Here is a 24,697-nt window from a genome sequence, read left to right as displayed (position 1 = left end):
ACATTTGGAATTCTTCCCTGCGAGCCTTTTCATGCCAGCACCTGAGGCAGAAGGTCGGATGGGCTCTGTTCTGGGAACTTCAGAAAACAGAATTAATAAGAGCATTCATCATAATCAACATTTCTTCCTGAGCCCCTACCACGCGTGGGACACCTCTCCCAACGTTTACACACCTTATCGTTTCATCCTCAAACAACCTGATGGGATTTAGTCATCATCGTCCCATTTTATGATGAGAAAGCAAATGTCAGGACTGACCTGCCAGCCCCACAGGAGCTGGGCCAGGATGTGGGTCATGCAAATCCCCAAGGCCATTTCCCAAGTCTCTGGGTTGCAGGAGCCGCCCACTTCTTTTACTCTGGATGCCTCCAGGTGTCCCCTGACCTTGTCAGGATCCAGCCATGGGGCAGTGACTCTGCACCCCTGGGGAATATCTCCAGTCTGGAGTGAGGGCTGTCAGGCAGTCAGCAGTGGGGGTCGTGCTCCTCCACAGAGGACCCACAACCAGGGGCTATGGGGCAGTGAGTGGAACGACTGTGGGTACGCTGGGAGCTCGGAGGAGCAGGCAAACTACTTGACACAAAAGGGGCTCCGTCCTCCTCCTTAAGGGTGGGGGCGTGCTCACCGGCTGATGGGCGAGGCTCAGCCTCTGCTTTGGACACCCCTCTCCTGGCCCCGTGTTGGAGGAAAAGGAAATCGTTGCTGCTGTTGTGGGGGATTCTCCCATCCAGTGAAGGAGGGTGCCTCTTGTATTCAGGAAGGTTCCGCACTGTGGAGGAGACACGTGTCCAGTCTGACCAAGGGAGACTGGACATCCACCCAAAAGAGTAGGAAAAAAAGCCCAGAAACAGTAGAAATGAAAGGACCATGTTTCAGGAACCAAGATGCCACCGATGGGAAGATGAGCTGTCCTACCTACTGCTAAGAATGAAAACATTGATAATTAAACGATGACGTACTGTCAGCTGTAAGAGGAATCCATGGCAGAGATGCCCAAATGTAGTTGGCAAACATAAGGTTTATTGTTTAATGGGTATAGACACTTCAGCTTGGGAAGATGAAAAGTTCTGGAGTTGGTGGTTATGACTGCTCAAAATGCCAGTGTCCTTAGTGCCACTGAAACGCAGTTGAAAGGGTAAATTTTATGTTGCGCATATTTTACTGCAATCAAAAAATGAAATAAAAACCACATTTCAGGCTTAGAAGCAATGAAATATGACAGTATGAACTCAGGGCCAGGGGCCTTAGGAGGGGACCGGGCATGAAGCAGGGACCTGACTGGGGGACGGAACTGTCAGTGCTTCCTGGGGGATGAGAAGGGAGCAGGGGAGGCTGGGGTGGCATGCAGCAGAGCAGGCCCTGGCCTGGAAGTGGAGGACGCATGCTGGCTGGATCTGGAAGGGGAGGGATGGAAGCACAGCCTCAGCCCCGCTCTGTTGTCTTGCAGGTGCCAGGAGGAATGCCCCTTCGGGACCTTTGGCTTCCAGTGCTCACAACGCTGTGACTGCCACAACGGGGGCCAGTGCTCCCCCACCACCGGCGCCTGTGAGTGTGAGCCTGGCTACAAAGGCCCGCGCTGCCAGGAGCGGCTGTGCCCCGAGGGGCTACACGGCCCAGGCTGCACCTTGCCTTGCCCCTGTCACACCGACAACACCATTAGGTACGAGCTGGGGTCCAGGGAGCCCGGGGACGCTTGGGTGGGCAGGCCCTGGTGGAGAGGGGGCTTCTCGGGGCACAGACCCCCGCCTCCAGCCTGGTCACCCAGGCAGGGCAGCGAAAGAGCTGGGACCTGAGCAGTCACCTTTGCTGACTAACCACTTCGCTGAAAAGAAGGGGAAAGCAAGGCCACCCAGCCAGGACCAGGACCCAAGTCACCTGCGTCTGTCTGCCATACCCAGCTGGCAGCTCTGAAAGTGGGCCAAGCTGAGACCCACCATGAAGGAGACGGGAGGAGTTTGGGGATCCTTAGGGTGGGGTGGAGGATGGAGCCACAGAGTCCCGCAGAGCTGGGATGGCGGGGCTCCCATGCCACAGGCCCTGGGGGCATTGTCCTTGAGAAATGCCCCCTCCACCTGCTCTATATCTAGCTGAGCCATTTCCCAACCCCCAGAGGCCCGGAGACAAGACTGCCAGGACAGAAGCAGGGGCTCAAACCACAGAAGGTCCATACTGGAAGGGACCTTCAAGATCAGTAGGGCTCTCCTGGGGCCCAAAGAGGACTGTCCCAGCAGGCCCTGGCTAGGGTGGAGGAGCAGGAGGGACAGAGCTCAGCGGGCTGCCTCACCTCACCTGAAGCCAGCCCTAGGAGCTGCTTCCAGAGGAACCTGAGTCTGGGGAACAGAAGAGCCAGAGCTGCTCCCGGGCCCCCTCTTCCACATCTCCTCACTTCCTCTCCGTGCACCAGTTAGCACCACCCTCTGGTAATAAAGGAGACTGTTGGCCCCAGAGAAGGCCTCCACGGCCCTTTATGTGGCTGCCTTTTATCTGGGTAGTGAAGGGTGGGGGAGTCTCCCTTCTCCCCTCGGACCTGCAGGACAGCCTGGGGAGGACTGGCAGCTCTGGGTGGGGGGTATTGCTGCCATTCGCAAACTAGAGATGCCTCTTCCTTGCAACCCGTTGCTGGGATGGCCAGGACTTGGCCTCAGCCCCCTTCTTCGTTTCCAACCTTTGATTCTTCACAAATCCCCCTAAAGCCTCTGGTGACTGCTGGTGTTATGGCTTAGGTAGAGTCTGTCCTTGGTTCTCAGTCCCCGGAGCTGAGTGGCTAGGGTTAGTGCCACCTGCAAGGTGGAGGGCTGGGAAAGAGGCTGTTGAGAGGGGCTCCGGGGCCAGCAGAGCAGGCCCCTCTATGACCCAAGCGCTCATTCCCTCAGCCATCCATGCAGCAAACACTGAGCACCTGTAGGGCTGGGCCACAAAGAGGGAAAAGAGTCCTTCAGCTCCAGTCCAGCCCTCAGGAACTCGGGCCTGGAGCACTCACACACACTGAGCCCCTTCTACCTTAGTTCTGCAAAATACAAGAGAGTACCAGTAGTGAGGCAGAGCTCTGTTTTATGGACTACTAAGAAAGGAGAATGCAACCAGCTGAACCATGATGTACCATTGATTGTACAGCACACCCAATATCTGAGATGTGAAGTGTAGGAGAAAGTGCATCTTAGAATCAGTGAGCTCTGTGTCACAGGCTCCGCTGGGTCCCGACATGTGCCCAAGTGACTGTGACCAGGGCTGTGCATAAAAAGCACCAGAGGAAACTGCTGTGGTGGTCAGGGAAGTCTTCTTGGAGGAGGTGGCACCTGGGCTGGATCTTGAGGACAGGGTGAGAGCTCTGAGGCTCTCGAGATAGGGAGTCCCTACAGCTAGGCAGAGGCTGGGCAGCTGCCTCAGCCTGTTGCACAGGTAGAGAACTGCACCAGGAGCCCCTACCCCTGCTGGCAGCCAAGGGAAGACTCTCCCAGAGCCAGGAAGCAAGGCTACCGCTGAGGTCCAGTGCAGGGAGAATCCCTGCCACAGAGATCCAACCACCCCCAAATTAAAGAGCTATTGTTTTCCTCCTGTGCCTGAGCAGCCGTGCCCTGCATAATTTATTCCTCCTGTGAAGGAGTCCTCTATGCATTATTAATCTGGAAGGACTCCCTCTTCTCCGTTGCTAATCTCAGCCCATCCAATATTGATGATTGTTTGCTTTACTGTCTTTAACACGTGTCCTGTCACAGGGACTGGGAGTCGGTAGCGTTTCTTAGGATCTAGGGCTTGAGGCCAGGCCCCTCGGTGTCTGCACGACACTGAGCTGTGTCACAGCACAGGCTCTTGGAGGGCAGGAGAGGCCTGGCCGGTCCCCCTCTGTGGCCTCAGCCTGGCACGGGGCCTGGCACAGAGCAGATCCTCTGTGAGAAGAATCATGGAATTCCTCCAGATCAGCCTACTCCTCTAGATGGTTCTGCCCCCAAGCTGATGTCTTATTTATTTATTATTTATGTATTTATTTTTAGTGATTGGCACCTTGGTCCAGTGACTGAACCCATGACACTCACATGTTTTCATTCAGTCTAAGTCAGACTTTCTCAACGTGGCCGCTGTTGACTTTTGGGGCTGGACAGTCCTTTGCTCTGGGGACTGTCATGTGCATTACAGGGGGCTCAGCAGCATCCCTGGCCTCTCCCTACGAGGCACCAGTGGCAAGAACCAGCCCCCCAAGTTCTGACAGGTGAGACTGTTTCCTACGTGCGGATGGGAGAGGCAACGTAGCCTGCGGTTGAGAGCCTGTGGCCTGATTGAAGTCTCTCATGCTGCCCTTGGCTTTGTCCTCATGGTCACATAGAGCACCTCCCTTCATGAGCCTTTGTCTCATTACAGAGCCTTCTCTTGGGAACCAAGAAAAGGAGAGGGAGGACTGTCTGATTCCTAATCTTGAAACAGTTAAGCTGTCCTGGCTGGGGTCTGGGACACCTGAGTCCTGCCTTCAGAACCTCTGTCTGAGCAAATGTCCTGATAGGTGTACGTGTCCTCTCAGTATCTCAGTTTCCCAGTCTGTCCATCCCTTTCATCAGCCCGGTGGAGGTAGAAGTTCTCTTGTGGTCTTTGCAAGTGAAGCTTCCACCCAACACCCGGAGAGATGGGGTGTGGGATCCCCTTCTAGAAGCTTAGCCTCCTCTCTGCCCTGGTTTCCAAGAGAGCTTACAACAGAGCTGCTCCAAGACGGTTTGCAAGGCCTAGAGTGTCTATCCCAGAGAGACAAAGCACTCTCAGCCCCCAACCATAGGAAACCCCACTTGTCAGGCCCCAGCCTCTGTCTGCCTGGTCCCCCCGCCCCGCCGCGAGACTGCTTCAAAGAGGCTGAATCCATGTGCCTGGGGAAGGAAGAAGTGGCTGGTGAGAGCCCCCCATCACTTCATTCCCTTTATAAATGCTCTGTGGCACCCACAAAGGAACGAGCCTCCTTCGTAAAGGAATAACCTTGAGAGAGAGAGTGCCTGTGTCTCAGGCCTCTGTCGTGTCTCCTCCACAATTGGATTGTCATAGATGAATTCCAGCAGCCACGAGGGTGTATTACCTTTGAAAGATTTTATTTAGCCAACAGATGCAGCACTGATAGAAATCTCAGAGCAGCCAAAAAAAAAAGAAGGAAAAAAAAAAAAGAAAAATCCACCCTGAAAAGATGCCTGTATTGTTCTGCTTTCGGCTCCTATTAACTTGTGATTAATCTGTATCTGGGGGAAATGGCAGAAAGGCAAGGAAAAGAAAAAAAAAAAAAAACCTAGAGCAACCTGAGCCAGCCTGCACACCACCGTTTGTGACTTCTGCCTGAGCCTCACCAGCAGTCACTTGCCCACTGTGGGACCAAAGGGAATGGCTCTTTCCCCGCAGGGCAGAGGGGAACGGGGAGCAGGGGATGCCTGGAGAGATCAGATGTGAGGAAGGCGCCCAGTTCTGAGTCATAAACTGCTCCGCCAGCCCTCGCTGTGCACATTCACTTCAAAGGGATTTCAGAGGTTTTATAATAAATGATAAGCAATCAAATTAAGAAACTAGAAATCTGGGTTTTTTTACATAGAATTTCAGGGAGAAAGAAAGAAGGGATTTCAGAATCCATTTCGAGCTTTCTGGTTCTGAGAGTGGAAAGTAAATTTGGCACAGAGCACAGCCCCGAGCAGCCAAAACACTGGCGGCTGAGACGGCAAGTGAGCACTGCAGGAGCACTGAGAAGTCAGTGTTTGCCCGCCGGCACGTGCCTGGTAGGCTTCTCCCAGGGTGGTGGTCCCTGTGAGAGCCAACGCCTGTGGCGAGAGAATCCACTGATGGGAAGAGCAGAAGCCTGCCTGAGATCCTCGACATCACGGGGGCTGGGAGGAGCTGATGGCCGCAGCCGAAGCTGCTGGGTCCCTTTGCTAGATCCATGTGTGTCTGTCTCTCCAGGACTGTCCCTGAGGCAGTCCCTCTAACCCCAGGGGAGGCCCCTGGAAGGTTGGATCCAAGAAGGGGATGGCTCAGACTGTTGAGACAGAGCGGTGTGGCCCCCGTCTGTCTGGCTGAAGGTCAGGGCCACCACATGGGGGCCATCCCTGCCCAGAGCACCCATATAACCTGCTGTTTCCCCCTCACAGTGTGGGGCTCAAGGAGGAGTTTGTCTGGACCCAGGAAAGTCAGGAAGTCTTCAAGCCCCCAGCCCCCTACATGATTCTTCTTTTCTGCCTATTTACAGATTTTATTGCTTTATGTCTGTTTATAACAGGCTCAGTTTGGGGAAGTTCAAGAATACATAGAAATTTAAGAAAAAGTTTTGAATCCCTCATAATTTCTCAACCCAGAGATGAGCCCCAAAACCATTTTGTTGTGACTTGCTTGTTCTTCATCTATGTCAAGATATATAGATAGATAGATAGATAGATACAGATATCTATATTTATATCTATATCTATATTTATATCTGTACCTATATCTATCTCTCTATATGTATATCTTCCTTTTCCCCATATTTTAGATCATGACTTTGTATATAATTTGCTTAATTCACTTCACCTTCTGACACTAACAAGTCTGGAAAACAGACTTGTTAGTGACAGACTTGAGTACTTCTCTGACATCCCTTCATATGAACTGTCATAATTTGTTTAACGAGCCCTTTGTTGCCGGGGCGACATGAGGCCATCAAACAGACCTGGGCTTGATTCCCCACTGCCACTGACTTAGCTGTGTGACCTTGGGCAAGTCATATAACCTCCAAGTCCCATCTGTAAAATAGAGGCTCTCGTACCCAACTTGCAGGCTTATCTGAAGATTAGAAATATGTGTGAAGTGCCTGGTGCTTTTCTAGCCTGGTCACATTATTGTTTAAATTTCTTACATTTCCCCACTGTTATAAATAATGCTTTAGGGAACATTTCTGTGCATAAATCTTTCCCCACAACTCTCATTATTTCCTTAGAATAGAATCTTAGAAATGGAATTCTAAGACCAAACAGTCTGAATATATTTAGAACTCTTGATACATAAGCCCAAATAGTTTTCCAGAACCCTTTATCAGCATTGAATATTGTCCTTTTTCTTTAAAAAAACAAAACAAAACAAACTTTACTATTTTGATAGAGAAAAAGTGATATCCAGTTGTTAGTTTGACTTGGTAATTAACGAGACTAAACATTTTCCAAAATGATTATTAGCTGCTTGCACTTACTGTTCAGGAACTATCTGCTCCCATCCATCCCTCATTTTCTGTGAGAAAACCAGGGCTCCCGGAAGAGAGCTTGGCTGGGCTTCACACAATTAGTGTGTTCATTAATTCATTTGCCAAATATGTACTGAGCATCTCCAATGTGCCAGGGACTCTGCGGGAGCCCTGGGGTACAATACAGAGAAAGGTGAAATAGACAAAGGGCCTTCCCCTTGGAGCTGCCTCCTGGTCGGGGAGACAGATGATAAGCAAGTCAATAGACACAGACAATAATTACTCGTAGTGAAAGTACTGTTCACTCCCAGATACTTAACTGGAAAGTGAATACAAGCCAGGCACTGGGCGTCCACCAGTGACCCAGGGAGATGAAGCCTGTGTCCTTCTGGAATTTAATAGAACCAAGACTTGTACCCACGCCCCCCTGCCAGCCCAGAGCAAGCTGCTTTTGATCCTATACCTTGAGCTGGACCCCAGAGCTGAGAGGCGGGTGACACAGGGAATCTAGGGAGATTGGCTTGTCTCTACCATCCAGCATCTTCTCTGGAGTGTTCTCCGTGGGTTCTCCCCATGTGCAAGAGATTTACTAGGGAGACAGCTTTGAGGGGAAATGAGGGTTGGAAAGGGGGGACTGGGGCAGCTAGGAAAACATCATACTGTGGTGTAGGTCTCACCCATGTGGAGGAGAGAGAGGGAAGGAAGGAAGGCTGGGTGGAAAGCCTTAGTCTGTATCACTGTTCTAAGACAGACTGGCAAGATTGGGAGTCTTCAAGCCAAATTGCCATTAGAGGAGTCTCAGACATCCCAGGAATGAGCCAACTTTAATACTCCTGCCCTGGTGTAGCTGGGAGCAGCCCAGGGAAAGGTTGGGCTCTGAGCAAATGTAGTGATGGATTTCAGACACCCTAGCTGAGGCCATTGGGCGTTTACCCTGGCCACAGAATTGCTGAGAAGTCCACACGGTCCACACCGGCATCACTTCTGATCATGAATGGATAGCAGCTGTTGGATCACACCTCTGCTAGCCAGGGGTTGCCCTACTCTCTAAGGGTCATGCCGGGCAGCCCCTGCCTCTGGCCTAGAGAGAGAGGGAGTGGAGACAATCACACTCACTCTGAAAAAGAACTAGCAAAGCCCAGTTGGAAGGTATTCTCTCCAATGTAGACATTGCCAGAGGCAGGAGGCCCCATCTGCCCTGAGGTCTCATTTTACCTTAGTAAATGTCTGCAGAGTACCTATAATCTGCAGAACCACTGGGTCTCACTGTAGCCGACTTGTGCCTGCCCTCACACCAGGCATCTGCCCTGGGTACAAGGCTCTGCATTTCTAGAGAAGGGCTAGAGAAGGCACTAGTCCTAGAGAAGGGACTGAAGAAGGCTGCCTTCTTCTCTGGACTCTGTGTACTTATGTTAGAGCACTTATTTGGAAATCAGAAGACTTGTGTCATAATCCTGATTTTGTTGCTTCCTCGCTATGTGACTTGAGGCGAATTATATAATTACCGTGAGCCCTAGTTTCTTGGGGCCATTAAGGCCGTGTGACTTTGGCACCTTCTGACAAGGCAATAAGCAATTTAACCTCAGACCCATGGATCCTGCTGCCCTGGCGACCAGAGCTGGGATGGGCGGAGGGTGGGACAGGGCTGGCTCCCCAGCCAGACTGTTCTCTCTTTCTTCTCTCATTTGCTCAGCTGCCACCCAGTCACTGGAGCGTGCACCTGCCAGCCAGGCTGGTCTGGCCAGCACTGCAATGAGTCCTGCCCCGCTGGCTACTACGGCAACGGCTGCCGTCTGCCTTGCACCTGTCAGAACGGCGCTGACTGCCACAGCATCACCGGGAGCTGCACATGTGCCCCAGGCTTCATGGTAAGATGGGAAGGATCTCCCAAAGCCCCACACAGGAGTGGAGACTCTGGGAATGTGGCCCTTTGCCCAGGGATGAAGGATGAGAGTTTCTGTACTCAGAGATAGGACTTCTGACCCCAGAGCTCCCAGGCTGTTCTCGAAGGACCAGTTCCCCCAGTTTCTGTAATTGTGGATGGAATAGAAGGAGAGGGTCTTTCCATTGTCCCCTCCCCATGGAACACCAGTTGTCTTTGCATCCAGCTCCTCCCTGTCTAAATCCAATACACATGGTGTTTTACATCATAATAACCACAGTACACACACACACACACACACACACACACAGTTTTGCATTCTACTTGCTTTCACCCACATTTGCTGTTCGGGGTTCTTAATTATCATTTTAAATAGCTGCATACCCCTGCAGGAGCTGCCGTTACCCCCCCCCCCCCAGTTTACTCAACCATCCCTTACTGCTGAATATTGAGTTGTTTCCAATGTTCACAGCAAATGTTGCAATAAGCATCTTCCTACAAACAGCTTTTCCTCTCCTATTGAATTATTTCCTTAGGGTGAATTCCCAGGGTCAGTGGGCATAATATATTTATGGCTCTTGATGGATGTTGCCATATTACTTTCCTCAAGGGTTATATAAATCTACACCGCCAACAGCCATGTACGAATGTACCTATTTCAAAACAACTTTGCTAACATCCTTTTTTCTTTCCTTTCTTCTTTCTTTCTTTTTTTGTTTTTTGCTAATTATATCAGTAGAAAATGGCTCCTCGATGTTGTTGTTCTAATTTGCATTTCGCTGATTACTAGGGAGAGTGAACCTTTCCCCCACATGTTTACTGTTTGTGGTTTCTCATGAATTATGCTGGTTTTTATGAGGTTAGGGAACTTGACACTGGAAGTGGAATCTTGTTCGAAGGCCCAGAGCATGCCCAGCAGGTCTGAGGTCCCAAGCACTGGTGGGGGCGGGGTGGGGGAGGAGGAATCCCCTGTGGCCATGTATTTTGCTGTGCTATAGGAAGTGGTTGGTGCGGTACAGACCATGGCCTTTGGAACCAGACTGGGGTCACATCCTGGCTCTGCTCTAATCACCGAGTGTGTGACCTTGGGCTAGTGAGTTAACCTCTCTCTGAATCAGTTTCCTCACCTTTAGGATGGAACACCTGCCTTGCAAAATTGTGACCAGGTGGAGAGATAGACTGTAGAAGGTAGTCCCGCCGGTGCTGGCCACACTTTAGTGAGTGTATGGAGGGGTGGTGGGCCTTCTGACCTTGCAGATTCTAACCCGATTGAAGGGGGTGGGGCCCAAGGGTCTGCCTTTGCAACAAGCTCTAGGTGATGTCAGTGCTGCTGGTCAGTGGCCTCACACTGAGTAAGAAGGGGTGGTGCTCAACTTGGACTGTGCCTTGGAATCAGCTGGGCAGCTTTGCAAACACTGATGCCTGGGCCCCACCCCTGCTTTCCAGAGACACTGATACATTTGGTCTAGTTGAGGCTAGTATGCTGCCAAGGGGAGACCCACTGATCTACAAGGAAGCCATGCTCATGATGTGGAAGTGTGGCTTTGCGTAGGGACTTTTGTGGGCAGGTTTGTCGTGGGTAGAACAAAACTCTGTCTGGTTCCTTTTTCCTCCTCCCTAGTGCAGGTGAAATTGAGTAAAAATGAATTCTAGTGACATCGTTTTTTTTCTTTTGAAGATATTATTTATTTATTTGACAGACAGGCAGAGAGGCAGACAGAGAGAGAGAGGAGGAAGCAGGCTCCCTGCTGAGCAGAGAGCCTGATGCAGGGCTCAATCCCAGGACCCTGGGATCTCAACCTGAGCCAACCTGAGCCAAAGGCAGAGGCTTCAACCCACTGAGCCACCCCGGTGCCCCTCTAGTGACATCTTTGAAAGAGAAAGAAGTCAGTTCCTCTTGCGGGTCTCCTTTCTAATTTACCTTCATTGGTGTGAGCTCTGGCCATCGCTTCCACAGAAAAATGGAGTGCCCTCGGTTTTGGGCTTTGGGTAGGAGAGAATAGTTGGTTGGGATTAAAAATTTTACACAGTCAAGTGATCAGGAGATGGAAGCAGAATTGAACTGCCCACACCAGAGCCATTAGTGGGGCCTTCTGACCCTGGTCCCAGTTTCGCTACTGTGACTTTGGGCAGGTGGCTTTCTCTCTCAGGGTCCCAATTCCTTCATCTGTAAAGGATAAGTGTGCAGGGGAAATGAACACAATGGTTTCTAAGATGCTCCACAATGTGGATTCCATGGACCGAGTCAGGAAGCAGCCCTTATGGAGAAAATAAAGGGAAGTAGGAGCAAGGAGAGGATATGTGTGAGAGGTGAGAGAGAGAGAGTGTATGTGTGTCTGTCTGTCTGTCTGTCTGTGTCTGTGTGTTTGCCAAAGGAAAGGTTGTATACATTGTATATGGGCCTAACGAGAGTCCCATGTTCCTTTTCCTCACCCCAACTGCCTGCCTGGTCATTGTTCCTCAATAGAAGGAAGAATTAGCCCCCTTCAAGGGCTGGGGAGGCCAGTGTCTGTGTGCCCACTGCCCCCAGGCCAGGGCTCCTGCAGGCTGGAGGCCAGCCCACTGCTTCTCTTCCTCCCATCTGGGATGCAAATGACTTCCTGCCCTTGAACTTTAGGAGACTTGGCACTTGCAGGAATCATCTCTTTGTGAAGTCCCACCTGCCTGGGGCTCGGGGCTAAAACAGATTGTAAGCCAAACTGCCCTGGTGAGACCCTGTGAATTCTCATCCATCTCCTCCTGCCCAGCCTCATTATACCTGGAAAGGCTCTTCTGGGGCCCTGTTGGGTGTTGAGCAGGAGCTGCTGGAGGTGATTACAGAACAGTCAATTGTTCTCATCCAGCGTGACTCATTCCTGTATGCACCAGACTCCAAGAGGGAACTCATTACTGTTGCCTTTACCCCAGCTTCTGAACGAATGCAACTTCCTGCAATTAGCGAGCTCTGGTCAGGGTCAGGGATTGAGGCGATCAGCAGGGCAGACTTGGCTGAGACCCTCCCTAGAATGCCTTGCCATCAATAATAATTAGCAGTGCCTTTATTTGCTAGTTAGTCTATAAATTTATGCAGCTGCCCTTTTCCTTGAAAGATATTTAGGATGAGCAGTTAATTAGTTAATTAAAAGAGCCCTTTTCTGAGTATTTGGAGACCTCGATCCTAGGCTCACTAACTTTGGCCATGTCCCCTCATTTTGCTTCGCCTCAGTTTCCTCCTCTGTAAGATGGGAGTCACGTCCATCCTGCCTGCTATCAGATGTGAGTAGCAAACATGGCAATGGATATGAGGCCACATCCCCAGCTGGCCCCTCTCGCCAGAGCCTGTCCTGCCCACTGCTGTACAGGGAGGATGCCAGGATAGCTTTAGGAAAGCAGAGTCTCTGAGGGCTGGGAATGGGCCTCAGACTCAACAGAGATGTGAGGAACACTTCTAGGTGGTCCAGAACCACCCCAGGGAGTCCAGTGACATGTCTGCTCCAGCCAGGTGGTCCCCAAACTCTGCAGAGACCATGAGAATATGGGGCAGGAGCAAGCCCCACCTGGCGTTCCAGGTGTGCTGGCCCTCACACTCTTTCTCCTTCTTTCCCAGAGCACTAGACATTTACTCTGCCAAGGACTTGGGGAGGGACAGCTGGGGGTATGGAAAGGGCTAATCAGACACCCTTCTAGTCTTCAAAGAGCTTGTGCTTAGCAATAATCATATTCACACCAGTAGCAAACACTTAGAAGTCCTTGCTACATGCCTCATCTCTGTCGCTCACAAGAGCGTGATGGAGGTGCGCTTTCATGTTCCTCAACTTGAAAATGAGCTGAAATTCAAACAGGATATGTGACTTTGCCCAGGATCACAAAGCCACTGAACTCTCACAGGTTAGATGATAGACTTTAATTGACAGGTCAACATGGAACCACACAAACCTGAGTTCAGATCCTTGCCCTCCAATTCCCCACTCTGCCTGCTGGCAGGTCACTTACCCTGCCTAAGCCCAAGTTTCCTCATTTGTTAAGAGAAGACTTTGTCATGAGACTGAGAAGCTTCATACAGAAAGTTTGCCATTCAGGGCCTGGGACACAGTAAGCACCCAGTAAGATGGTAGTAATTATTGGTGCACTGTAAGAGTAGTAGGGGAATAGTGCTTCTTCTAAGCCCAGCACCCCTCCTGTCAAGGAGAGTGTCAAGATGAGCTACACCCAGGGGTTCTGTTGGAGCAAGCATGATTCAAACAGTCATGAATACTTACAAGTCCAAGCAGGTACACCCAGGCACCTATGGGTCACCCTGAACAGTCAGTCTCAGGAGACATTGTGGGGTGAGCACACCTGTCAATGTTTGGGGAAATGGACATAGGGCTGGAGATAGGAATAAAGTCTAAGCATTGTATATGTTAGCTTGGCAACAACAGTGGAATCATGAGGCATGCTTTGCTAAATTGCACTGGGGCTGCTGGGTGGGGCAAAAGAATCCTGGACTGGAAGGTGGGAAACCAGGTTTCCAGCTCTGGTTCTGCTAACTTTCAGGACTTCCATTTCTTATCTGTAAAGTGATAATGATAGTCTCTATCCAACAGGAACAGGGTTATGGGCACCAGTCATTAAAATGGGAGGGCTTTATATTGGCAGTGGCATTGTGTCAGCACCTTGGACAGCAACCACGAGGCTCTGTTCCAAGTTTGCTCTGGTTCTCTTAGAACCTAGGCTCCTCACCCAGTCAGAACACCAGGGACAGCAGGGGCGGAGAAGGACAGAGTGAGGGTCCCATGGCTGGGGGCTCAGGCCAGCAGAGTCCTGTGTGTGTTCATGTGAAGGATAATCCAGGACTTGAGGAGGGAAAAGCTGAACTGTGGTTGAAGGGACTAGGTGGAGCTGGCCCTCCACTTGGAAGCTGAAATCACATCATCCTTCTCCATGGCTTCTCACTACCCACCAAACAAAACTCAAGCCCCATTCCTTTGTAACCTGACCTTAAAACTAGTTAGTCCACCCTAACCACCTCCTGCTAAGTCCTGCCAAAAACCTGTCCTATGGCCACACATAACTCACATTTCCCCAAGCACAGTGTCTGCTTTGAGGCCCCTGCCTGTGCCTTTTCTCAGGCTTTTCCCTCCTCCTAGAATGTCCTCCCCATTGTCCTTATCTTAGCTGAAGAAAATCATTCTCAGCCTTTCAGGGCTGAGATCAAAGGCTGCCTCTTCCATGAAGCCTTCCCTGAGTAGTCCTGTCTTCAGAATTAAGCCTTTCATCTCCTCTGTTCCCACAGCAAGTGGCTATGCTCAGAGTCTTTCTCCCTCCAACGCCGTACCCACTCTCCTAACTGCTTGCCTCCTGGTCCATGTTGGCCATATGACTATCTCACTCAGTATACTCACTTTGAAATCAACGAGATTTGGGGGAAGAGCAATGAATGCCCTGAAAGCAGAAGTTTTCAGAAGTGACCTTCATAGGAAGGAAGTTCACGGTATTTCTTGAGGGGCCATGCCACCAGGGTTGGCGCTTAAAAATACTTGTTGTCTTCTCTGCAGTTCAGATAAACAGGTTTTGGCAGTGGACTAGAACAGCTGTTCCCCAGCATCATCTCTGGGGGTTTTTGGGGGGCGAGCAGCAAATAATGTGAGCTTCTACCTTACGCAGTACTATGTAGTGGTTACTCAGAGACTCTGGAGCCAGATTCCTTCCCTTCAAATACCATCTTTGCTGCATACTAGCTGTGTGACCTTGGGCAAGATATTTTACCTCTCTGTGCCTTTCTTTTCTCATATAGGAAAGGGGAGTAATAATAAAGTCTGTTGGATTACTGGGCTGCTTAATTAGTATGTATAAGATTGCTAGAATACCCGGCAGATTCATATTCTTCCAGCAAGAATGAGCTTATCACCATCATCATCATTATTATTATTATTGGCAGTGCTACCACTGCTGTTGTTGTTTACCCCACGGGGCCCCTACCTAAAGAGACTCACTGGTCCTGGCGCAAAGGCCTTCTTTGGGGGTACAAGGAGAAAAGGAAGCAAGAGGAAGAGAGTAGAGTTAGTTGAAACTTCCTTCTGGTTGGGAGCAGCAGAGTTGACGGGGGCTCTTGGGTTCCCAAGGGCAGCCACGGAACAGAAAATAGACTTTCTCATCATTGGAGGGGGCGGGGGAGAAGGCCAGCTTCTCAGCTCCTCCACACGCCTCTGCTGACCAGCTTTCCTTAATTAAGGCCACACCTAGGTGTCCAGGCTGATGGAGCGTCCTCGGCTGCTCTCGGACTAATTGCTGCCACCTTGGCACCTGCAGCAAATGGCCTGTGAGGTCGCCAGAGCAGCAGAGCCTGGATTTCCGGGACCTCCTCCCTGCGTAGAACCGTGTGGCTGGGAGATAAGGGACCCTGTGGCCATTGCTCAGCACAGATGCTCCCTTTCGGCTCTGGCTACAATGGGTACGGCGAGCCTGGGAGGCGGGAGAGAGAAGCTCGGTGTCCCCACCCATGGGAATCGGGGCCTATATTTCTCCCCTGGATGACAGAATTTCTATTACCTTAAAGGGCTCATCTATTTATGCTGCAATTTTTTGAAGCCCTGTCTGCTGTTATTGAACCCTGCGTGCTGGCGAGGGGAGCGGGCACTCCATCACCCAGTGAACAAACTCGTTTCCACATTTTTCTCCCTTTCCTCTCTGCTGTCGGTAGGTCAGTCGCAAACCTCAGCCGGTCGGGCCAGAGAAGGCAGGACAAGGGTGAGAGTTATGAAAATCCAGATCAGTGAAATAGTGATTGAATTTTCCTCCAAGGTTTCTGACATCCTTTAAGATGTCACTCTCCCCCAACCCCCACCCCAGAGCTGGACAAAATGCGTGCCTAGAAGTCAGGAGGGAGGACAGCTGCGGGGCCAGAAGAGAAACGGGCACTGGGGAAGTACAGCCAGGCGTCATGTATAGAATGTGTGTGTTTCCTGTTCTGATTGTTTTGTTCTTTTTCAGACCCGAGGTCTGCAGGCTAGTAGCCCTACGCTTTCCATGCCCTGTCCCCGCCTCCTGCCATTGACTAGCTTTCTAATTATAATAAAAGATTTTCTGGCTGCTGCACTAGAGATGAGGAATTCACCCTCCAGCTGCCCTGCCCGTGTGAACAGAGCAGCACCAGTAGTGCAAACGAGCAGAAGTGATTGAAAAATACAAATACACATACGTGCCCCACTCCAGCACTCCTATCCTATGTCCTCGCCTGCCGGGTGGCCTTGGCCCAGTTACTTATGCTTCTCAAACCTTGGTTGTTCATCTACAAAATGGGGTAAATAACAGTACCGTGTTCTAGGGTTCTTAAGATTGAACTAGGTAAATATATACAATGTTTCAAGCCAAGGCTGGCATGTAGCAAATGCTCAATAAATGATTGTGGAGGTCCTTGGCAGAGTTGGGTAGGGATGGTGCACAAGAGGTCAAAGGCATGGACTTTGCGGTCAGACCAGCCTGGATTGGAATCCCATGTCTGTCCCTCAGATGTGTGTACTTGGGTGATGTACTCAGCCTCTCTGAGTACCTTCTTCTCCTGAGTTTGCTATCCCCAGAGCAGATATCTATGGATTTTTCCCAGGGCAGAGAGGGATGGGGCTGGGGGAACGGTCACCAGAGTGTTAAATCATGTTGGCAATTAATCCACAGAGCAAAGTAAGGAAAATTGGGTTTATGTCACTAAGGCAGAGTCCAGCCTTCCCGCTCTGGGACCCCGTGGTTTGTGGCTTTATTAGGGAAAACTGCTGACTCTTCTGTTCCAGAAACATAATACCGCCATGTCACGCCATCCTCTCGCTGCCATGCTCCTCACGTCTTTAACAGTGCCCTTGTTATTGGGGTCTGGAGCTGGGGCTCTGGTCCAGGCCTGGAGCCTGGAGCTCTCTGCAGGCAGGCAGAAGAGAGTGTGGGAGCTGAGGCATCCATGCTTAGAGCTGCTGCCGTGTTCTTTTTGTCCAAGTCTCTGGAGTCGATGGGATTTCTGCCTCTGTCAACTCCAGGGTCCACCACCCCACAGATTCAGGAGGGTGGGGCTGGGCCATCATCAGAGGAGCTGACCTGAAGGGTCTGGAGGAAGCTGACAAGCAGGGTGTGAAAGCCCACCCTTGGAGCACGGGGGGACTGTGGCAGGGCCCCTCCTCTTTGTTACTTTGTGTAATCCTCACAACCGCCCTGCAGGTTTGGGCTGTCAGGATCCTCAGTTTGCAGATGAGGAAACCTGGGCTCAGAAAGATGAAGTGCCCTTCCCTGGTTGGCAAGTGGCCACCAGGAGCTGAGCCTGCACCTGTCTGAACCCAGAGCCTGCAGTTTGAGCCACAAACCTAAACCATCTGGAAAGGAGAGGGTTGTGGGTCTGTAGGAAATAAGCAGCTTGAAGACACTCTCAGGGCTTTTCTGAGGAAGGGGACAGTCCCCGCAATCTCATTTCTCAGTGGGAGCCTAGTGCCCTCCCTTGCTTTGTCTTTGAGGAGAGGTCGGCTGGGACCCTCAGTCTCCCTCCCTGCTTTGGGGTGGCCCGTCTCAGCTTTACCCGGCCACCTCACACCTGGGCTTGTTAGGCTCACAGCTCTCACATGAGGAAAGCAGGGTGAGAATCGTTAGCTTTATGGCACAGACGAGGAAACTAGGAAACCGAAGTTCAGAGCGGTTAAAGTCTTGTCCAGGGTATCATGATTTGTGAAGACATCAAGCTGGGCCTCGAACCCAAGACTTATGGCTCCAAGGCCCTGCTTGCCTCAGGATGGCTGTGTGGGGAGGGGAGGTCAGTACTGAGGAGAAGGCCAGCCAGGAGGCCGAACTGGGCTCCAACCCTGCCTCTGTCGCCACCTTGTTATTTGACCAAGTCACCTCACCTCTCTGTGCCTTAACTTCATCCTCTATAAAGATAGGTGTTCCCTGCCTTCTGGGGCGGATGTAAAGCTGAAATGAAACACTTCTGGGAAGAACTGGAAGAAGGGCTAAGGTGTGTGCATGTGGAGGCTTGAGGGGGAGCAATGGGCCCTAGGCCCGCAGACTGACCCCCCTCGCCAAGCTGGCAGGTCTGGAATAAAGGATGAACCCACTCCCCTCCAGCTGCCCCTGCCCTCCAGCTCCAAGATCCCGCCTAGCCATCTCCCCACTTAGTCATTAGCACCAATAATCCCATCTGTGGGAGTAATTATGCACCCCGGGAGGGGAAGGGATTCCTGCCAGAAGATGTGATTGGTCTGGGTAATGAAAGATGTTGCAGAAAAAGGCCACGAATAAATTACTTCACGGTGGGGTTAGCTAATAGGAAACTAATAATGGGGGTAAATGCACACACACACGCACGCGCGCACACACACACACACACACACACACACACACACACACAAAAACCCTCAAAAATATTTTTCCAAAAACTAAATAATTGTACCCTATCCTCAGAGTTCTGAGGAAGGGTGTGAATTCCTAAGACTGGCACAGGGGAGCTAGGAAGGGGCACTCCAGCCTTCAGGCCCAGGTGCCCCAGATGAGGCTGGAGGGAATGTGAGGGAGAGAGAAGGAGCAGAGCAGGCAGGGCCTTGTGTGCCAGAGTGGGGTCCTGTGCTGAATTCAGCAGGCAAGAGGGAGCCCCTGAGCAGGGGCATGACAAAACAGTGCTGCACTTGACCTCCATACCTCTTATGTGGAGAGGGGGATGTCATTGTCTGAGAACTCAGCATATAGTACGTGCTTGGTAGTTGCGGGTTCCCATTTCTCCCCACAGTTCTTAGGTAGAGGCTTCTGGGCTCAGTGGGGAGAGCATGGGCTTTGAGCTGGGGGAACCCAACTTTGAAGCTCACCAACTGGGTGAGGGGAAACAGGGCAGGCATCACGAACATGGCCCAGTGCAGGAAACTCTCAGTATCTCTCCTCACCTCTGCTGTGGCCAAGGCTCTTGGGAACCATGTGTAATAATCAAAATGCCTAAAGCATTACGGCACTTCCTCAGGGCCAGGCCTGTTCTGAGAAGTTTACGTGAGTCAACTTATTTAATCTTCAGCACTGCCCTTGGAGGAAAGTTCTACATCCCCATTTTATAGATAGGAAAACTGAGGCACAGAGAGGTTAATAACTTGCCCCAAGTTTGTCAGTTATCCCCCGTTAAAACTGGAAAAAATCAAAATGCCCAAGGTCCCCTTGGAACCTCTATGCCCTGCTTTTTCTGTGGGCAAATCCCAAAGGATCCTTGCTGGCTCCCTAGCCCCCTCCTCCAGGATAAATCCTTAACCATGAGCATGGGGGTGCTCTAGCCAAGAGAGCCAAAATTGAAAGTAGCCTCAAACAGGAGCATGATCAGGCATCCATCATGTATTTCAGGGGAAGGGTCAGCTTGCCCGGTGGTGGTGTGGCTGGAGGGCCCAGTCCCCACCAGGACCCCCGTCCGCATGGCAGTTCTAATGGAGTTTTAGAACGTAAGTGAGATTCAGTGGGGTAGAGTTCACAGCCGATGACCCAGAATTCTTGAGGCGTCTTTGGTGCAAAATGGCGGCTTATTGGAGCACAAGGGCAGGACGTTTGGGCAGAAAGAGCTGCAGGCCTAGGGTTGTGAGGGTTGGCTGGTTATATACTGCCACAAAGGGGGAGGTTAGGAAAAGGGAGGGTTTGCAAGGACTTTCATATGCTGAGAGGACCTACAGGATATCTAAGGCCTTGCCATTTGTCAAGTTAAGGTTGTTTCTCCTTTCAGTAAGGCCTTAACAGTAAGATAGTTGAGAGCTTCCTGGAGGAATGTCACAGTCCTGCTATCACCCATCCTTGTCAATGAGCTTTAGGTTTAGAAGAAATTTAACTTTACTTACATTTCCCTGTGCCTCAGCCTCCCTCAATTTTATGCAGGGGAAGGTGATGTTAGGGCTTCAAGAACGGAGTTATGGGTCTTTGGAAGTTAGTCTATAATAAGAAATCCTCTTCCTTGGAAATCACTAGGACATTTGTAAACCGAGGGAGACTCAGGTCTTGCAGGATTGTGATCTCTACAAGTTCACTATTTGTTTTTCCTTTAGGGCAGCCAGGAGTGCCTGAGGAATGTCACATATGTCCCATGGTGGGGGGAGGGGTCAGCCTCTGCTTTGTCCTCAGCTTGCCTTCTGTTCCCTCATCAGTTCTGCCACTGCCTAGCCGTCATCTCATGTGTTCTCCTACGGTGTTCTCCTATGGTGTTCTCCTACGGTGTTCTCATGTGCTCTCATGGGGTGAGGTGGCACTGCCGCCATGTCATACACAAGGAAACAGGCTCAGAATGGTTAACACAGCTCAGAGTCTTGGCCTTGCCCATGTCCAGCCCGGTGCTGAGCCAGACGCCAGGCAGATGCTGCCAGGACGGGCCACTCCTGTCCCATCTCCCTCTGAGGCCTTGCTCCCCTCTTTTCCCTGGCCTGCAGCTCCAGACAGGCCCTGCCCCAGTCTGGAAACCACCCCATCCCTTCCTCCAGGGAGGCCAGATCTGCTCTAAGGTCCCTTCAAACCTGCCCCACCGAGGCCTCAGGGTCTTAAGGGGGGAGCATGTTCCAGGCCCACATTCTGTGTCATGAAGCATTCTATGAGAAGTTGGCTGAGAAACCTCAGAGAGACTGAAAAACCCCTAGGGCACCAGCTTTAGAAGGATGCAGAGAAGCTGTGCTTGGAGGATGTGAGGGGAGTTGCTGTGGGCCGCAGGGGCAGCCTCTTCTCCTCCACTCCACTTCTGTTCCCCAGGAAAAGCCTCTCAGGTCTCAACTGCTGGGCTTTTTTTGTAGTCAGTTCTAGACTTTTTCTTTAATGACTGACCCCACAATCATTAAGCCACTGCATTTCCCTGAGTCTGGGTTCTCAGCCTCTCTTAACAAGAAAGAAGTGGTCTAGATTCCTACCTTCCAGGGAGGGGCTTCCTAAAACAGGCTGGAACCTTGGGTCACTTACTTCCTCTCAGACCCACCTTTGCCTTTAGGGCAAAGGGTGAAGTCTGGCCCTCGAGTCCTTTCTGGCTGGGCCGGTCTGACTTCCAGGCTCCTGTCCCACCTTGGCTCCTCAGCCACAGCGCTCCAGTAGATCCTAACAGATTGACTTAAGCAATGCTGGGGACCCCAATGTCCTGAGCACCTCTCGTATGCCACACCCTATACTAAGTGGCTTCCTATACGTTAGGTGTTCGATGTCTTGCTGGTGGAGGCAGAAATGGCTACCAGGGGCTTCCGGTGATCAGTCTTAAGGGGCATTTGTATCTTATGTCAGGAGACCCCTAAAGCCCGAAGGCCTTTAGAACTTAAAGGAATAAAGCTAAGATGGTAGAATAACAGGCCATGTGAGCGTGCATGAGCCTGGGGCGGGTGCCAGCAACCAGCAGATAACACATACCCTCTGAAAGGGCACTGGGTACAGTGAAGACAATGGTGACACCACTGCTGGTGACCAGGCACGCTATCAGCATGGCACACACGGAGGGCCTCAGCCTCTGTAAGTCTCACCTCCTAAGGCAGCTTCACTCTCCCCACTCTAGGCCTCATCCCCCTCTCCCTGCCCTGCCCCCTGCACCCAGGCCAGCTCATGTGCTCCCTGAGGGACTGGGGGTGGGGAGGATTCCGGCCATAGAGGATCAGGGTCTCTGCCATCGGCCTTCCGAGGACAGGAAAAGGCTCCCCTGCCAAGGCTGAACCAAATCTTCAAGAGGTCCTGGGCAAGCATGGATGGCCTACAGCCCCAATCGCTCTAAACAGGGTTTCACGATTTCCTTAGTGGTTTCAAAAAGTGCCAGGAAAACCCTGCTTCTTCCCTGCTGGGAGAGCCTACTGTGGGGCATTAGGGGAGATGCTCATGAGCACAGAGGAGAGGGTTTGCAGAACACGGAGTGGGACTGGAGCACAAGGTGACACTGGCACGAGAGGGCCACCTCCCTACTTCAGATGTTCTGCATCCTGTTTCTGGTGAGAACTGTGTGTGTGTGTGTGCACGTGTGCATGTGTGCGTGTGTACGCGTGTGCATGAGCAGTAGTATACACTCATGATGCATGTCACATGAACAGTACATGCGGGTTCCACATATACTAAATGCATACATGCACTGCAGGTGGTGCAGAGCAGGTTGGAGAGAGGATTTACGCCTATCGTCCTGGGGTCTTGATCTGGATGGTAGCTTCTCAAGGCTGACAGCCAGTTCATTTAGGATGGTCAAAAAGAGATGGCTTCCAGGCCTAATCTTCAGCCCTCTTCCACCCATTCCCCCTTGGGAGCCAGACAGAATGACCCTGGGCATTCCACCCTCAGCTTGGGGAGGAGGGGGTGGGAATGGATGTGACGAGTGGCTTCTAGCCTTCTCTCCCTCTCATCTCTCTGACCCTCTGCTCTTCATGCCTTATGCAGAGTTTCTTTTCCCCAACATGCATCCGCTGTCAGTTGCTGCTTTATCAGTGGCACGCTAATTAGGTCCAGTGAGGTTTCTCTGCTTTGGAGAGGCCTCTGCAGTTGGCGTTCGGTCCAAGCTGTTCTCTCTCTGCCTTGTGGACCATGTGTCATTCTTCCTCCCCGGAAAATCATAAATGAGGCTCTCTCTCTGGGACTCGCACTGCCTGAGCCTGGGAGCTGGGAGTGGGGATCACCGAGAAGGGTGGGCAGGGGGAGAGCTAGCAGCCCAGGGCTGGCACTCTGCTTGGCAAGGAGTGGAGCCCTGCGTGGAGGGGGCTTTGTAAAGAATAGTTCGCGTGTGCGTGGCTGGTAGGGACATGAGGTTGGACACCCAAGATCAGCCTGAACCTCCAGGGTTAGTAGAGGAGAGAGGAACAGGAGCAGCCAGTAAAGGTCTGTGAGCTAAATGGATGGGATGCATGAGGCCTCATCACCATGAGCCAGTGCTCGCTTACACCCACGTGTAAGCCTCGCTTATACCACATATTCTGACCCGAGGTGCAGGGCCCTCTCTTACCTAAGCCGTCCATACTTGTCCAACAAGAAGACAGGTGGGGCAGGGTGGCTTCCCTGGCTGGCTGTTCCAGAGTCCTTTCTGTCTAGCTCCCATAGGCTGGCAGGAGATGCCCGCCAGCCCAGCCTGGATCTAGAGAATCCAGTTCCACTCTGTTCACCCTGCCTCCTACCCACATATTTAAGGGGGACCCAGGAAGGAACTTGCAACATTGCCTCCTTCTTTTGTGAGAGGGAGGGTCCACCACCTCCCATCCCCCTCCTCCTCCCACTTCAAAAACTACTCATTAACCTCTGGCCCCTTGCAAGGAAAATGGATGGTCCACACAAGAAGCCCAGCTGCTGATTAATTTTCCCAAACAGGGCCAAACTACAAAGCAGCATATTGCAGGGGAGAAAATTCAATAAATAGCATTTGAAACAAATTTAATAGAACATATAGCTCATTACCCACTGGGGTCTGGGCCTCTGCTGCCATGTCATGCAGTAAGGCAGGTGGACGGGTGGGGGAGATTTGCATCTCTTTAGCAGGACCAGCTCCAGGGGTTCCATTCTGGCAGTAGCTCTTTCAAATCAAGTTCAAGATGTTAATAGCCAATGCTGCATCTATAATTAACGGGCCTTTGGATGGGAAGAAGCGCTCACATCCATCGTCCATTCACAGAGTGGAGACGCTGAGCAGGACTGGTAGGCTTTCCTCTAGCAGAAGTTGGAACCTGGGGAACCCCTCCCTGAGTGAGGGCTCCTCTCTTCCAGGGGCTGCAGGGTGTGAGCTCTGTGAGGGATGTAAGGATACTCGGGCATCAACTTCCGGGTGCTGAGAAAGGCCCAAAGCATCTGGGCTTCAGCAGGCAGCCCTTCCTCAAGGTCAGGGCCAAGTCTCGTGGGCGTTGTATGCTTTGGTGGTGAGTGTGCTGTCCGTCCGTATGAACAGGGGCAGCATAGGCTCTCTGAGAGTTTGAGTCCAGCTAGGCTGTTAAGACCCCGTGCTTGAAATGAGAGCCAAGAGATTCAGGTTCCAAGCTCCTCCCTGCTTGGCATTGGCCGTATGGCCTTGGGCAAGACACTTCCCCTCTCTTAGCCTCAGTTTCCTTACCTCTAAAACAAGGCACCTGGAGCAAGTGATTCTCAAAGTCCTTCCAGCTCTAGTATAATGGGCTGTTCCCCCCGCCCCACTCATGTTATGGATGGTATGTGGGCAGGCCCAGGCCATGCATTAGCAGAGGAGGTGGTCACCTAGCTGGTGTGATTGGTAGAGCCCCACGGGGACTCCCCAACCCTGTGCCTCCATTTCTATTGTTCTTCCCTTCTTCGGGCTGAAACCCCTCCTGCAGGCGAGAAAATGTTCAGAGAGTCCAAACTGGAGGGCCCTTAGAGACAACCCAGCCAGTGGTTCCCAGCTAGTGCCTTGCAAAAAGGCTGTAGCAGGTGGGCAAGAGAGGTTTTGGACATTTCCCAGAGCCGGCAGGCAGCCTTCCATCACCTGGGATGAAGCAAACTCAAACACCAAGGTTTTTCTTTTGCTTTTAATTAGAATTAAATTAACTCTCTGTGACAGTTCAGGTGAGCGCATGTTCATCAGAAGCTCTGATTGGTTGTAGGTGACATCACTGGGATTTCTAGGTCATGGTTGGTGGACAAGATGCTGCCACCAGAGTCACACGGTATGTGTTCACTGCCAAATTGTACCTGTTCGCTACGTGACTGGCCGTAGACCCCAGCACAAAGTATCAGCAGCGTCTTTCAGACTGAGAGGGCTTTGTAGAGGGTAG

At 51.5% G+C, this 24,697-nt stretch overlaps 1 protein-coding gene across 14 annotated transcripts in view; it reads left to right on the top strand.

Annotated features, from left to right (window-relative positions):
- Window positions 1-24,697, top strand: part of MEGF11 (multiple EGF like domains 11) — a 341,793-nt gene that overhangs the window by 277,358 nt on the left and 39,738 nt on the right. For all 14 annotated transcript variants that reach the window (XM_059372309.1, XM_059372305.1, XM_059372312.1 and 11 more), the window contains exons 9-10: window positions 1,448-1,660; window positions 8,859-9,033. In XM_059372309.1, coding sequence (XP_059228292.1) covers window positions 1,448-1,660; window positions 8,859-9,033 — 388 coding nt within the window. The remainder of the gene's footprint in view (window positions 1-1,447; window positions 1,661-8,858; window positions 9,034-24,697) is intronic.

Source organism: Mustela nigripes, chromosome 13 (assembly GCF_022355385.1).
Source record: "Mustela nigripes isolate SB6536 chromosome 13, MUSNIG.SB6536, whole genome shotgun sequence".
NCBI classification, from domain to species: Eukaryota; Metazoa; Chordata; class Mammalia; order Carnivora; family Mustelidae; genus Mustela; species Mustela nigripes.
The sequence above is the reverse complement of the archived record's forward strand: the minus strand, read 5'-3'. Positions and strand labels throughout refer to the sequence as shown.